Here is a 15353-nt window from a genome sequence, read left to right on the forward strand (position 1 = left end):
GCATTTTCATATTTTGGCACCTAGAGTGCTCAATTGCCAACTTTGCCACCTCAATTCTTCTCCTCTCTGACCATCATCTCATAACCTTCACAACTCATCCTCCTTCCTTCCCCCCCCCCACATGATCAATTTTCACCAATGCTCTCCGGCCTTTATGGGCTATCGAACTTTCTCCATCACTGTCTTCCAAATCCTCTCAAACACTATGCTATGTAAGTTTGTCAGTGAGACAGTATCTTCCTATAATACTATTTTCTCCTCTGCTCTTGATACCCTTGCTCTTCCCATTTTACATTATGTAAGGTATGTCAAACTCCAGTCCTGACTGACCTCTAAGATTCTAAGATTTGCTACTTACGTTCCTATGCCCGATCTGCGGAATGTCACTGGCTGAACTCCCGCACTCATGCCAACTTCATGCACTTCAAATTCCTGCTGTCCTCCTTCCAATCTGCCCTTTCATTTGCAAAACAAAACTATTACACCCCCTTGACTAATTGTCTAGGATTCAACCCTCCCTGTCTCTTTGTCACACTTAACTCTCTATTCAAAGTGCCCTTACCTCTGACTCTTCCTTTGCTTCCTCCCCAAATTAATTTTGAGCTCTCAACCAAGTCACCTCCAACTTTCCCTCCTCCAGTCCACTCTGCCAACCCTTCATCGACCTCTGCTACCTTCTCTTCCTTCTCTGAAATTACTGAGGAGTCCACTGTACATTTTCTCTTTTCCTCCTTATTCACTACCTGTTTCTCTGATTCTTATCCCCACCAGTCTACTCATCACTATCTCTCACACTGTTATCCCCTCTATTTGCCATATCCTCAACCTTCACTGCGACTGTGGCAGACACCTTCAAACATGCTGCAGTTACACCATTCCTCAAAAATCCCTCACTGTACCCTAGCTGCCCCTCCAACTATCATCCCATCTCCCTCTCCCCCCTCCATTTTTATCCAAGCTACTTGAATGGGCTGTTTACTGCTGTTATCTTGACATACAAGCTGCTTATCGCCTCAATCTAAATATCACTCACCATATGTATAGAGCTGTATATGAGAGAGAGAAAGAACTGTTATTTTCTCTCATTTGAAATAATAAAAAAGGTGTGCACATTCGTAAGCACCAGTGTTAATTAGCAAATACCAAAGGTCTATTTAAAATGATGGAAACATTCAGTACAGCAGTGTTTTACCATGAACATCCTCTTCTATTTTTGATGGAGAATTTGATTGCATTTCTGCAACAATAAAAAAGAGACAAAAAGCAGCTATTAATAGCCTTGTATGAGCACAGCTTAATAATTAAAATATAACACAGAGGCATTATGCCCAGCTCAACTCTGCAGCTGCAGCGCTATGCCTAGTTCTACAGGAGATCTATGCGTGGGATATTATGGACATAGATTTCATAACCCCTGGTCTGAGGAGGGAGTTAGAGACATAACTTGATGGTTAAATTTAGTAGCTAGCTAGGGTGTATGCATTTTGGAGTCTGAATATGTGTGGGGATTATTTTTTTTAGGTGGGGGGGGGGAGCTATCGTTTGTGACACGAGGCCAAGTTAAAATGGAAACTCAAGTCATTGTGAGTTATGGGACATGGTGCCATAGCTCCCATATATGCAATTTCTATTTCAGCTAGAAGGACAAAGAAGCAAGAGGAAGGTGCCTGACAGAAAAACAAGCATTGTATTAGATCAGTTAATAAGTGAAATATAAGGTATATTTTTCCACCCGCAAATGACAAGAAATCACTGCGACTTTCACATTTCATTTATTGTGCACTGAGATAAACAGTAATCCTTACCTTGGAGATTAAGCTCAGTTTCAGAGCACATTATGCCTTGAGACATAAAAGGAAGCCACCTAAAGATGAGGAATAGAACAATAAAATCAAGCTCTAATCCTATCACAGCACTATAAGAAAGGACAGAGAGTGAACACAGATTTATATTGTACATCTGTAACCCATAAATTCAATGATCAACTTTCAGCCCCCCAAAAATCAATGAAATAGTCAAAGGTTTATTAATGTTCCTTTGATATAAGTAGAGGAAATGCCTGCAGATAAAATGTGAACGCCATAATAAAATTCTTAGTAATGATGAAAGCAAACTTTTGATAAGCTTTGATCTTGTAACTGTAGTCAATAAAGCTTAATGAAATATATTGTAACCAACCAGAATACAGTGCTTCAGTGATGGGTTAAAGTGCGAATCACCACACTCTTATATTACCTTATATAGGGGGCCTATTTACTAAGCTGTGTTATGAAAATTGTGCACATTATTGATCAATTAGAATTATTAACTACCTATATTTTAAGAGACTAAAATGACACGTTGCACGGACGTTTATAATACTAGCGCTTTTGCATGTATGTACTTATATGCATGTAAGCACCAGCAGACACCTAAGTGCTATTCTGCAAATACTGCTTAACTTACATAGCATATATTTGCAGGAAGGTATACACAGGAATAGTCCAAATACCACAAAAAAAAAGGAGTGGGATGGGACAATGGACTCTCCAGCAAACAAGCAGAGCCAATAGGTTAATGTAATGCTGTTTATTAAATGTCCAGGTCAAAAGATTCAAACCCAACACAATACTGTATTTTGGTGCACAAAGTACGCCTGCATCTGAGGTACTGTGATATTGATTCTGATGGTAAAGGATAGAGCTTGACATGAAAATATATTTGAAATCCAACTCTACCGATGTCAGTCATCCAAGACACGCTAAAGAAAACAGTGTATCACAAACTGTGTGCTGCGGCTAGAGATTCCAGGTGTGCCGCGAGACGCCGGGGAGGAGGAGAGTGCCAGCGCCGGCTGACTGCCTACAGGACCTCGACATCTGCGCACCTCTGGATGCCTCAAGCCGCAGCCACCAGATTTAGTGTGCTGTGGTTTTGCTAAGTTTGTGAGACACTGATCTAATATTCTATGACACTCCAACCCAATTCAATCCAATCTATTCTCTTATGTCCCACTAAATCCCAATACTTTAGTTCTAAGTCATTTACAAAAAGAACAGAAGAATAAAGAATATATTAACATCAAATGGATACCACCACAGAAGTATTTTATGCTCCCAGACTGGATCATCAAGGTGAACGTCTTGCAATTTTATATAATTTTTTTAAATGTTTGTTTACTAGAATCTGTTTATTCATCATCTCATGTACTGTTAATATGTTAAATTAGTGATAGTGCTTTTATAGGTTTGTTTTTTTCAATTATGAGTGCTTGGGTTGTGTATGTGTGAGCCCGTGTGTGTGTGGGGGAGGTGTGCGGCCTTGCAGTGTCTTTTAGGTCCCCTGTGTTTCCAAAGAAAAATGGAGAAAAAGCCTCAGTTCTGCTTCATTTGGGAGAAAAAAATCCACTTTCTAGAGAACACTCAAAGGTTGGAAATACTGGCTGCGGTGTCTGGAGGGTGGAGTACTGAGTGAAGTGCTCTGTAACTACTCAGACCATTTTTGCAACTAAGTTTCTCTGTCTTTTTCTGCTTTGGGATTTTTTGAAGTTGTTGGTGACTTGCCAAATGAAGTTGAACTGAGGCTTTTTCTCCATTTTTCTTTGGATTTTTTCTGATTTTGAGTGCTCGGGTTGTGTATGTGTGAGCCCGTGTGTGTGTGTGTGTGTGTGGGGAGGGGGTGTCTTTGAGGTTCCCTGTGTTTCCATATGGAACATAGTTGTTAGTAGGAGTGATTTCAATTACCCCAACATTGACTGGTTAAATGTTACATTGGGGATTGCTAGGGAGGTAAAATTCCTAGATGTCATAAATGACTGCATCTTGGATCAACTGGTCTGGGAACCAACAAAATGGGGTGCTATTTTGGACTTAGTCCTTAGTGGAATGCAAGACATAGTACAGGAGTTAACTGCGTTGGGTCTGCTGGGAAACAGTGATCATAACGTGATCAAATTTGAGCTAAAGAAATCTACTGAAGGGGCATTTAATTTTTGAAAGAGCAACTACGATAAAATGAGGAAAATGGTTAAAAAGAAGCTAAAAGGATCAGTTGCAAAGGTTAGGACTTTAAACCAGGTGTGGATGTTATTTAAAAATACCATCGTGGAAACCCAGAACAGATACTGTATATTCCATGTATCAGCAAAGGTGGAAAGAAGAGGAAACAAGAGCCAGCATGGTTAAAAGGTGAAGTGAAAGAGGCTATTAGAGAAAAAAAAATCCTTTAAAGAATGGAAAAAGGATCCGAATGAAGAAAATAAGAAGAAACACAAGCACTGGCAAGTTAGATGCAAAGCATTGATAAAGACAGCTAAGAAAGAATATGAAGAGAAACTTGCAGAAAACCTGTGAGGGAATCTATGGGACCATTGGATGATCAAGGAGCAAAAGGGGTGCTCAGGGAGGATAAGACCATAGCAGAAAGACTGAATGAATTCTTTGCTTCAGTCTTTTTTTTTTAATAAATTGTTTTTCATTTTTAAAAGCCAACAAAAAGTGCAACAAGTTAACAAACAATTAATACAATAAAACAGCACTAATTACAATCAAATGATATAATAAGTACATAACACTCCCCTCCCACACTCTCCCGCACCCTCCCACTCACCCTTCCTGGATGTGTATAACACTCATTCAGAAATCAAAGGGAAATATTAATAATCAATTCTTACAAAATTTGGTTAATGGATCCCAAACCTCCTTGAATTTATTATAGTGTCCCAATTGTATTGAATTCATACGTTCAAACTTATAAATTTGACATAGGATTTCCTACCAAAAGTTGTAATTTAACCTGTCCCAATTTTTCCAGTTTTTCGTGATTATCTGCATAACAACTCCTGTCATAATGAGAATCAATCTATTCTTATTTGTATTGATTGAACTCTTGGGCATTAATAATGTTCCAAACAACACTACATCATATGACAATAACAATGGAACTTCCGATATCATAGTGATTTGACCCCATATAGATTTCCAAAATTTCAGTATCAAGGTACAATAGAACAGTAGATGATCCAGTGTCCTTATATCAAGATGACAGTGCCAGCATCTATTAGACTTAGAACTATCTAACTTTTGCAGACGAACAGGGGTCCAGAATATTCTATATAACAAAAAAAAACCCCAAGTCTGACTCATAGATGCTGACGCTGTACATCTCATCCTCCAAGTCCAAAACCGTGGCCATTGAGTAGCAGAAATCTGCTGCTTAGTCTCAATGCTCCAAATGTCTCTTAGACTAGTTTTAGGTTTCTTGTTCGAAAATTCAGATATCAATTTATACCACTTGGCTGCCTGATGCCCTAGCAAATCTGTCTGGAAGCATAGTACGGCAAGCTATACTGAGATTTTAAATTTCGCCGCTCAGGGAACTCCTTCTGAATAGCCTGCTTTAACTGCAACCATTAATAAGCTTGAGACTTTGATATAAACTAAACTAAACTAAACCTTAGGTTTGTATACCGCAACTTCTCCGCAATCGTAGAACTCGGCCGAATGATTGTTGCAGCTGTGAAAAATCAAGCATTTTCCCATTTGATAACACATCATCTAATTTACGTATACCTGCCTGCAGCCAATGCCTCCAGAGGATCTTAGACTCGCCAATTTGAATCTTGGAGTTCAACCATAAGGACTGATGAATCGGAATGGGTATTAGCTTATTAATAAATTTCAATGTATGCCATGTGGAGAATAAAATTTTATTGTTCTTATAAAGCCGAGGTAACTTGATACTTAAAACATGACACAATCGCAATGGTGACAGGAGTTGCCATTCTAAACTAAGCCAGTCCGGAAGATGCTCCAGGACTTCAGGAAGGATGATGGGTATCTATAGAAATTTGGGAAATTTACCCCTCCCACCACAATTGGTTTTTGTAAAGATGCTAAAGCAATTCTAGCAGTTTTACTTAGCCAAACAAATTTTGCAAGAATGACATTAAATTTTTTATAAAAGGACCCTTCAAAAAAACCAAAACAAAAAACCGGCAACATACTCATTTGGTAACAAACTACAGGCAAAATCATCATTTTTACGGTTTGGACTCTCCCCCACCAAGAAAGATGTAGAAGGTTCCAATACTCACACATTTCTTTGACTTTCAGCAATAAAGATTTTTCATTTACTGTCATTGTGTCTTCCAATATTTTCTGAATCATAATACCTAAATATTTTATACCCTTTTCCTTCCAAAGGAAAGGGAATGAATCAAATAATCCTTTTACACAATGCACATTTAACGGAAGAACCTCCGATTTGCTCCAATTTATTTTATATCCAGAAAATTTTCCAAATCGTTCTATCAATTCCAGTAAATGTGGGATGGTAGATTCAGGATTCTTCAAATGAAGCAAAATATCATCTGCATAAGCAGAGATCTTATATTCCTGACCTGCATAAGGAATCCCCTGTATCTCCTTTGCCTGCCATACAGAACAATATCAAAAAGCAAAGGAGATAAGAGACATCCTTGTCTAACTCCCCTCTCCAGACAAAAATGTTCTGAGAAAGTATTATTAATATATAATCTGGCAGAAGTGGAACTATTCAAGTGGTTCCTTTTACTAAGGTGCGCTAGCGTTTTTAGCGCATGCAGAATATTACCACTTGCTACACTGCATGCTATACATCTAGAACTAACGCCAGCTCAATGCTGCCGTTAGTGTCTAGCGCGCGTGGCAATGTAGTATGCGCTAGTCCATGTGTTAATGCCCTAACGCACCTTAGTAAAAGGAGCCCAAGGTTTGAATCATTTGAATAAATCCAGATCCTATACCAAACCAATCCATTACTTGATGCATGAAAGTCCATTCTACACGATCAAAGGCCTTCTCTTCGTCCAAAGAGACAGAAAAAGTTGGATCATTCATTTTTTTTTATAAACTTAGCATATGAAATGCCAATCTAGTATTATTTGAAGAATGTCTTTGAGCAACAAAACCCGTTTGGTGCATTCCGATCATATAAGGGAGAGCTTTGGCTAATCTTAGAGCCAATAACTTAGCCAGGAGTTTTCCATCTTGTCACAAACCCGGCACCAGAGTTAGGTTTGTACCAGAGAAGGAACAAAAACCCCTGACTGTTAGGAGAGCAGACCAGTACAGCAGCCCTCCTACAAACAGTTCCCAAAGCTCAGTCATTGGTAAGGGCGCCCAAATGCAGAAGTCCTGGGAGGAGGGGAAACCAGAGGAGAACATAAGGTTCTCTAAACCTAGAGTTGCTCCTGTTAAAACTTCCCATAGGAGACAAGCTCCTATCCAGCCCAGCCCCCATCTGCTTAGGCTAATAGAAAAACAGCAGAAAGCTCAGAACCAGGCTGCCCAACCCCCATACAGAGTAGGGCGTGGCTCTCTGAAGGTTGGACAAATAGAGCAGAGCAGGCTGAGTAAAGTCAGTCTGGATCCAGCTCTGGAAGGAGACTCGTGGCCAGGTGCTTCTAGGTTCCAGGCTGAAAATGAAGTTGAGATGAGAGACCTGGATGAGCCATCTCTGCCAAGTCTGCTTGATGGTCTACAGACTGAGGAACCTATGGACCTTACCTGGGAGCCTGAGGAAATTCCCATGGAGGAAAGCTAAGTTTCTCCTTGTGTTTTTTTCTGCATTGTGCTTTGGGACTTATGCTGGCTGTGTGTGTGTGGGTGAGCATTTCCAAAGCTCACTCCAGAAGAACTCTCCTATATTGTTGAAGGACTGTGAACTGTGTTTTTGGATTTGTTTCCTTTTCTTGAGATAAGGAAAGTTTTGCTACTGTTTGAGGTTAATGGGAGTTGTGGGGTCTGAATCCACAAAAGATCCTGGGTTGGGATTGTGGGGCCATTTTTCTGGCAAGTTTTTGTAAAGTGGATTCAGCAACTCCCCACCCCCGCCAGCTTACCTGAACTGGCAGGGGAAAGCCTGTCCAATTCCAGGCTAACACAGTGGGCTGGAAGAAGCAAATTGACTTACAATTACCAATTATGGTTTTCCTTATCTGTGACTAAAAATCAGTTAAGACTATTAGGGATATACCCTGAAGAGAAGGTTGCTCAGACCTTGGCTGACTTAGGCGCCATTTCTTCTGAGCTGTGTTTTGTTTTGAACTTGTTATTTTTGAATTTGAATTTTGAACAGTGGCTACAGTGTTGTTTCCAGCACTATTGTGAAATAAAGCACTTCTCTTTTTGTTGAAATCACAGCTAACTTGTTATCTTTTGATATTAGCTGATATTGGAACACCAGCAGGGCTTTTCACTTGGGAAAGGCACGTCTGGATTGAATGTCTTGCGCACGTCCCGGTAGCCATTCTGACCAGCCTGTACCGGGTGTGTGACAATCTACATTAATTAAAGAAATAGGCCTGTAGTTTAAACCAACATGGGATCTTTATTTGGCTTTGGCAAAACAATAGTTAAAGATTCTGCCATAGTACCTGAAATACAACCTTTAGATAGTTGTGATTGATATAAATTTAGAAGATGAGGTAAAAGTGTAATTTGAAATGACTTGAAAAACTCCACAGTGAATCCATCACTACCCGGAACAGATCCAACTCTAAGGGATTTCAATGCTGCCTGGAGTTCCTTAAGTGATATAGGCGCTACAAGATTTTCTTTTCTTGAATATAAAGCTTTGTAATAATTCAAAAATTGCTTTAAAATATTTCCAATTTGAGAATGAGCTTTACCTTTCTCGTCTTTAATAGCCACAATCTTTACTTTTCTTTTTTTTGGCTTTGAGATAGTTAGCCAATAATCTTCCCACTTTATTCGAGTTTCCATAATACAGAGCTTGCTGAGAAAACAAATCTTTCCTAGCCAATTGTGAGGAAATCTCGTTATATCTATATTTAGCTTTCAACAGGGCCTGCAAAGTATTTTGTTCCCATTTTGAGGCCAATTGTGTCTCAAGAGTCAAAATAATTTGTTCCAAATCATAAAATGTGCGCTGATTATGAAATTATTTGCCCTTTCATTGTAGCTTTGAAAGCATCCCATATAGTTTCTAAAGAGATTTCCTTGAGGTGTTGAGCTGAAAATACTCATTTATTTTTATTTGAATTTCCTCGAGAAAGTTTGAATTGCATCTCCACGCAGGTCTATTAAAATCTTTTTCAGTAAACTGAAACTCTATCCAAATTCCAGCATGATCTGTCAAAAGGATCGGGTCTATGCTGGCTTTTATAACCTGTTGAATTAAATGATCTGAAACAAAAATGTAATCAATTCTTGAAAATGATTTATGAACATGTGAGCAGAAAGAAAATTCATGAGCAGTTGGAACCCAAGCACAGTACCAGGTAGAGCTTTGGATTCTTGCCCAGAAATAGCTAAGAAAAAAAATTTAAATTGAATCAGGTTGGGAAGACTGGATGGACTATTTGGGTCGTTATCTGCTGTCATCTACTATGTTACTATGTAAGAATCCACCATATATCCTTCAATCCACAGGCTTGCACAAGATTGTCTAGACCTAGTGATTTCATCTGCTTACTAGGTTGTTTAATCCAATAATGGATCCATGACAGCATTGAAATCTCCGGCTACAATTAAATTAGATGTAGCCAGTGACAGAATTATTTGCTGGAGTATTTTTTAAAGAACTCGGCCTGATTTGAATTAGGAGCGTAAATATTAAATAATGTCAGGGCATCTTTTCCTGAAGTCATATCTACATGAAGCCATCTGCCCAAAGGATCAGCTTGGACATTACCAAATACAGCAGAACATCTTTTATTGACCAGGATAACCATGCCAGCCTTTTTCGCCACCGCAGGAGCACAAAAACAATACTTAACCCATCTTTCAACTAACTTGAAAGCTTCAATGTGTGATAAGTGTGTTTCTTGTAAAAAACAAACATCAGCCTCCTGTTATTTTAAAAAATTGAGAATTTTTTCCTTTTAATAGTTCATTAATATTCAATGAATATAATTTTAAAGCCATCCCAAATAATTAAAACATACTACTAGATAAACCCTTAACTTCCCTTTGAACCACCATATATATAGTATATTCAGACACTTCCAGGATCTTAAATTATAAGCCCCCCACTGCCTCCCCAAACCCAATCCTTTAAGCATCTCAATAACTTGGGTACGCACATCCAGAGCATCAATTACCATCCTCCCTAGGCCCCTTAATAACTTCCCTGAAATTAATCTTCCCCAGATAATAATTAATACTAGATAATTATGATTTCAATTATATTCTACTATAACCTATTTTCAATTATGTTATTAGTACTGAATATATCAATGCAGATTAACAAGAAAAATCAAATGGCCCCTCCTTACCCAACCATTTTTGACATTTAAATAGTATCACATTCAAAATACTATTTAATTAATTAATTAATTAATAAACCTATATAACATGTGTTAAGTCACTTTATAAATATGGTAAAATGAAACCTCGATTGATGTCATAGATGAATTAAATAAACTGAGAAGTTAATGCATACATAAAAGTAAAAGTGATATACCATCGCATTAAGCATAGATATTGAACAGTACTTATGAGAATAAATAACCCCACTATCTCAAATAATAATAATAATAATAACTTTATTTTATATACCGCAGTACCACAAACAGTTCAGAGCGGTTTACAGTGTAAGAGATTGTACATTTATAGCGAAGATACAATGAGGACTGTACATAATTTAGTAAAAGGTGTTTATACAGCGAAGAACAATGTAGATTTAACATGCAGGAGACTGTACATATACAGCAGAGATAATATAGTGGAGAGGCAGTGCGAGAGGCTTATAAAGAATAAAGCAGTGTTCAAAACCAATGCAGGGTGATGAGTGTCAAGAAGGCAACCAGTATCAATTACAGGATGGAAGTATTTGATTGTTTGGTGATGAGGGGGGTTCAAGAAATTTGTCGTAGAGGAAAGATTTGAGAGATTTCCTGAAGGATGAGTAAGATGGGGCAGATGAGATGAGGGTACAATATACAATATACATATCAGAATCCAAAGCCAGATTTATTCTGAATGCAACTACTATCTATCATACATCCTACAAGAATGAAAGCCTTATGTTTAACTTATAGTATATTGAAAAGATTAACTTAACCTAATCCCAACTACTACCTTGATAATATCACAAGGAGTGCAATTTTCGCTGCCTATTTCCAATGAGATATATAATAACCAAATTAATTCATAAATATAATATACATTCATGCAATCACCCATCACGCTACCTTAGCCATTCATTCAGTTACTACCCAATCACAAACAACCACTAGTAGCACTAAACCTTTGCTTTGCTTTGGTCTTTACGGAAGAAGATCTAAGAGATCTACCTGAACTGGAAATGATTTTCAAGGGTGATGATGTGGAGGAACTGAAAGAAATATAGTGAATCTGAAAGATGTACTGCGCCAAATTGACAAGTAAAAAAATGATAAATCACCAGGACCGGATGGTATACATCCCAGGGTGCTAAAAGAATTCAAACATGAAATTGCTGACCTGCTGCTAGTGATATGTAACCTGTCGTTAAAATTGTTTGTAGTACCTGAAGATTGGAGGGTGGCCAATGTTATGCTGATTTTTTAAAAAGGGTTCCAGGGGAGATCTGGGAAATTACAGACTGGTAAGCCTAATTAGGTGCCGCGCAAAATGGTAGAAATGATTATAAAAAATAAAACTGTGGAACATGTAGACAAACATGATTTAATGAGACGGAGTCAGCATGGATTCAGCCGAGAGAGATCTTGCCTCACCAATTTGCTTGGCTTCTTTGAAGGTGTGAATAAACATGTGGATAAAGGGGAGCCAGTTGATATAGTGTATCTAGATTTTCAGAAAGCTTTTGATATAGTTCCTCACGAGAGGCTCCTGAGAAAATTAGCATCATGGGATAGGTGGCAAAGTTCAGTTGTGGATTAGGAATTGGTTATCGGATAGAAAACAGAGTGTAGGGTTAAATGGTCATGATTCTCAATGGAGGAGAGTAAATAGTGGAGTGCCGTAGGGGTCTGTACTGGGACCGGTGCTATTTAACTTATTTATAAATGATCTGGAAATTGGAACAACGAGTGAGGTGATTACATTTACAGATGACACTAACCTGTTCTAAATTGTTAAAATGCATTCGGATTGTGAAGAATTGCAGGCGGACCTTATGAAATTGAAAGACTGGGCGTCCAAATGGCAGATGAAATATAATGTGGACAAATGCAAAATGATGCACATTGGGAAGAATAACCTGAATCACAGTTATCGAATGCTAAGGTCCACCTTGGGGATAAGTGCCCAAGAAAAGGATCTGGGTATCATTGTAGACAATGCGATGAAACCTTCCACCTAATGTACAGAGGTCGCCAGAAAAGCAAATAGGATGCTAGGAATTATTAAAAAAGGGATAGCTAACAAGACTAAGAATGTTATAATACCCCTGTATCGCTCCATGGTGCCGCCTCATCTGGAGTATTACGTTCAATTCTGGTCTCCTTATCTCAAGAAAGATATAGTGGTGCTAGAAAAGGTTCAAAGAAGAGCGACCAAGATGATAAAGGGGATGGAATGCCTCTTGTATGAGGAAAGACTAAAATGGTTAGGGCTCTTCAGCTTAATAAAGAGACGGTTGAGGGGAGATATGATTGAAGTCTACAAAATCTTGAGTAGAGTAGAACAGGTACAAGTGGATCGATTTTTTGCTCCATCAAAAATTACAAAGACTAAGGGGGACACTCGATGAAGTTACAGGGAAATACTTTTGAAACCAATTGGAGGAAATTTGTTTTCACTCAGAGAATAATTAAGCTCTGGAACGCGTTGCCAGAGGATGTGGTTGGTAAGAGTGGATAGTGTAGCTGGTTTTAAGAAGTTCCTTGAGGAAAAGTCCATAGTCTGTTATTGAGCAAGACATGGGGGAAGCCACTGCTTGCGTTGTATTGGTAGCATGGAATGTTGCTACACCTTGGGTTTTGGCCAGATACAAGTGACCTGGATTGGCCACCGTGAGAACGGAAATGGACTTGATGGACCATTGGTCTGACCCAGTAAGGCTATTCTTATATTCTTATAAGGGATAGAGCTCGACACGGTTTACAATAAAATTAATAAAACATAAAGGAAAGAAAGATATACAGTGAAATTCAAAGAGATTAGAGATTAGAAAATAAGCTTACTTGTCGTAATACATTACATACTTAAAACCATTTATTAATTAGTTAAAAGAGTGGCTATTATACAAAAATTGTGGGAAATGACAGACCAGATATTAGATCATTTAGATAATTTAACTAATTAGACCCTCTTTTACTAAGCTGGGTAGAAATTTCTACTGAGGCCCTGAATGTTAAATGCTTTGACATTCATAGGAATTCAGAGAGTCCTGCCAGCTCAGCTGATCGGGGATTCCCATGCCACGATCAGCTGATGGCAAAGGATTCCTCAGCAAAGACAGGCGGCTGAACTGCCTATCTTTGCAATCAGGAGTAAGGTGTGATACACTAACCAGCTGTGGCAAGCGTATTATTGCACCCTGTAGAATGTTAAATTTTATGCACAGAAAGCTTGCGGCTAATGGGGGGGCATGTTGTAAGCATGCACACAATAGTTTAGCAGTAAGTATGGCTTCATTGTGCACATGTCCAAAGGAAAACAAAAGTGCCAGCACTTTTGCACCTTTTGCACCTGCAATGAGCCTCACAAGGCTCATTTTAGTAAGAAAAATAGGCACCAATGTGTGATTTTATTTTCCTTTTTTTATTAATTCTTTATTGATTTTTAAACAAGAACAGTGTTATATAAATAAAAGAACAGTATATTATTGCATTCAGTCATAACACTAATATCTATATAGATAACAGAACTATCATTCAATAATTACATTATTTTGCATATAGTAATAACATAAGAACCAAGTAAATAATATAATATGAAACCAAGTTACCTAAAATATCATTATTAATATTTCCTCCCAACCCCCCAACCCCCCACCCTCCCTGGATGTGTAAAGATAAATAAACCAAGAAAAAAGTAAGACAAAATACAGTATTATATTTGTACAAATGTAGTCAATGGGCACCAAATTTTGTTGAATATTCCACTATTTTATTTTCTATTTTGTTCAGACATGCGACTAGGTTTGCTACTTTCCATCTGTTTTTGAAACTTACAGGTGTTTCCTTTTGGTTGCATAAGAAGACAAAACTGGAAGTTAAAACCTCAAAAATGGGTATGAAATCCTCTCCGCAATGCCCTGGACCATACTGTACACATCATAAGCTCTCTCTATTGCACCGAATACTTAAATGAGTTAATTGACATTGTTCTTTTATTACACCGTGCGGCCATGTCTTCTCTGTGAACTGTCTCACTGCTCAACCCCTCTCTGCTTTCAATAATTGTGCGGTTAGGTTTGTGGTGGCTTCTGCGTACGTCCCCTTTTGACAGGAGTCAGTTTCAGAATTTTTGACATATGAATTCCAGAGCAAATATGAGTTTTTCCAGAAAAAAAATGAAGGTGTGCTCAGCAACTGTGCCCATTTATGAGCCAGAAGGGTGTAAAAAAAATGACATTAACAGAGAATGAGTGGTTTTCCATTATCACCTAGGAATCGAGCATAAGGGACATAATGTTTATGTCATACTTCTCTCAATACTTTACACCCACAGACTCATTCTCTACTGTATCTACCCAAGAGAACTCAATCCTGGGGATGGAAAATCACACATATGCTCATTTGGGAAGTTTTGTCTCAATACATGGATATAAAGTATGACTCCAGGAAAATTAGCAATCGCATCGGTCAGATATGCTTTTATGTGGTACGAATGGTGTGAAGGAAGTGTGAAAGACATATATGTCTATAAAAGCTTGTCAGATTGAGAAACCACTGTATATAGCAGTATTAAAAGGTGCTGTAAGAAGACAGCACTAATGAGTCCTAGCTCTTAATGCACATCTCTACAGTGTACTTATACTATATTTCACTCATTCTATAACAAGTTGCACAAGTATACCGTACACACCGATTGTGCATATACATTTTGGCCTGGTTTATCTAAATGGCACCAATATCAGTGTCTGCCACCTATCATGTGTCAATCAAATGACTGTGCTGTTTAGAGAATCTCGCCTCCAAGAAAGACAGGCGCCAGAAATGTAGGCCAGAGTTTACAAGGCCTACATTTCTGGTGCCTATCTTTGCCGTGGATCGCGCCTATGGCGCCTAATGCCACTTCCGTTAGGTGCTGGTAGGTGCCTCTGGAGGTGTGATTCCAGCACCTTTTATTTAGGCACCGGTAGGCACTTTAAATTTGGTGTTGTTTGCCATTTCAAATGGCATTTCCCAAATAACTTAGGTAATGGTAGGATGCCTACCAGCGCCTAAATTTAGAATTTCCCTCTTATAGAATATTGCC

General features: G+C 38.4%; 1 protein-coding gene across 2 annotated transcripts in view; it reads right to left on the bottom strand.

Annotated features, from left to right (window-relative positions):
- Window positions 1-15353, bottom strand: part of RP1 (RP1 axonemal microtubule associated) — a 627806-nt gene that overhangs the window by 284498 nt on the left and 327955 nt on the right. For both annotated transcript variants that reach the window (XM_033933654.1, XM_033933653.1), the window contains exons 23-24: window positions 1806-1864; window positions 1193-1237 (exon numbers count right to left, since the gene is read on the bottom strand). In XM_033933654.1, coding sequence (XP_033789545.1) covers window positions 1193-1237; window positions 1806-1864 — 104 coding nt within the window. The remainder of the gene's footprint in view (window positions 1-1192; window positions 1238-1805; window positions 1865-15353) is intronic.

This window comes from Geotrypetes seraphini, chromosome 2 (genome assembly GCF_902459505.1).
Source record: "Geotrypetes seraphini chromosome 2, aGeoSer1.1, whole genome shotgun sequence".
NCBI lineage: Eukaryota > Metazoa > Chordata > Amphibia > Gymnophiona > Dermophiidae > Geotrypetes > Geotrypetes seraphini.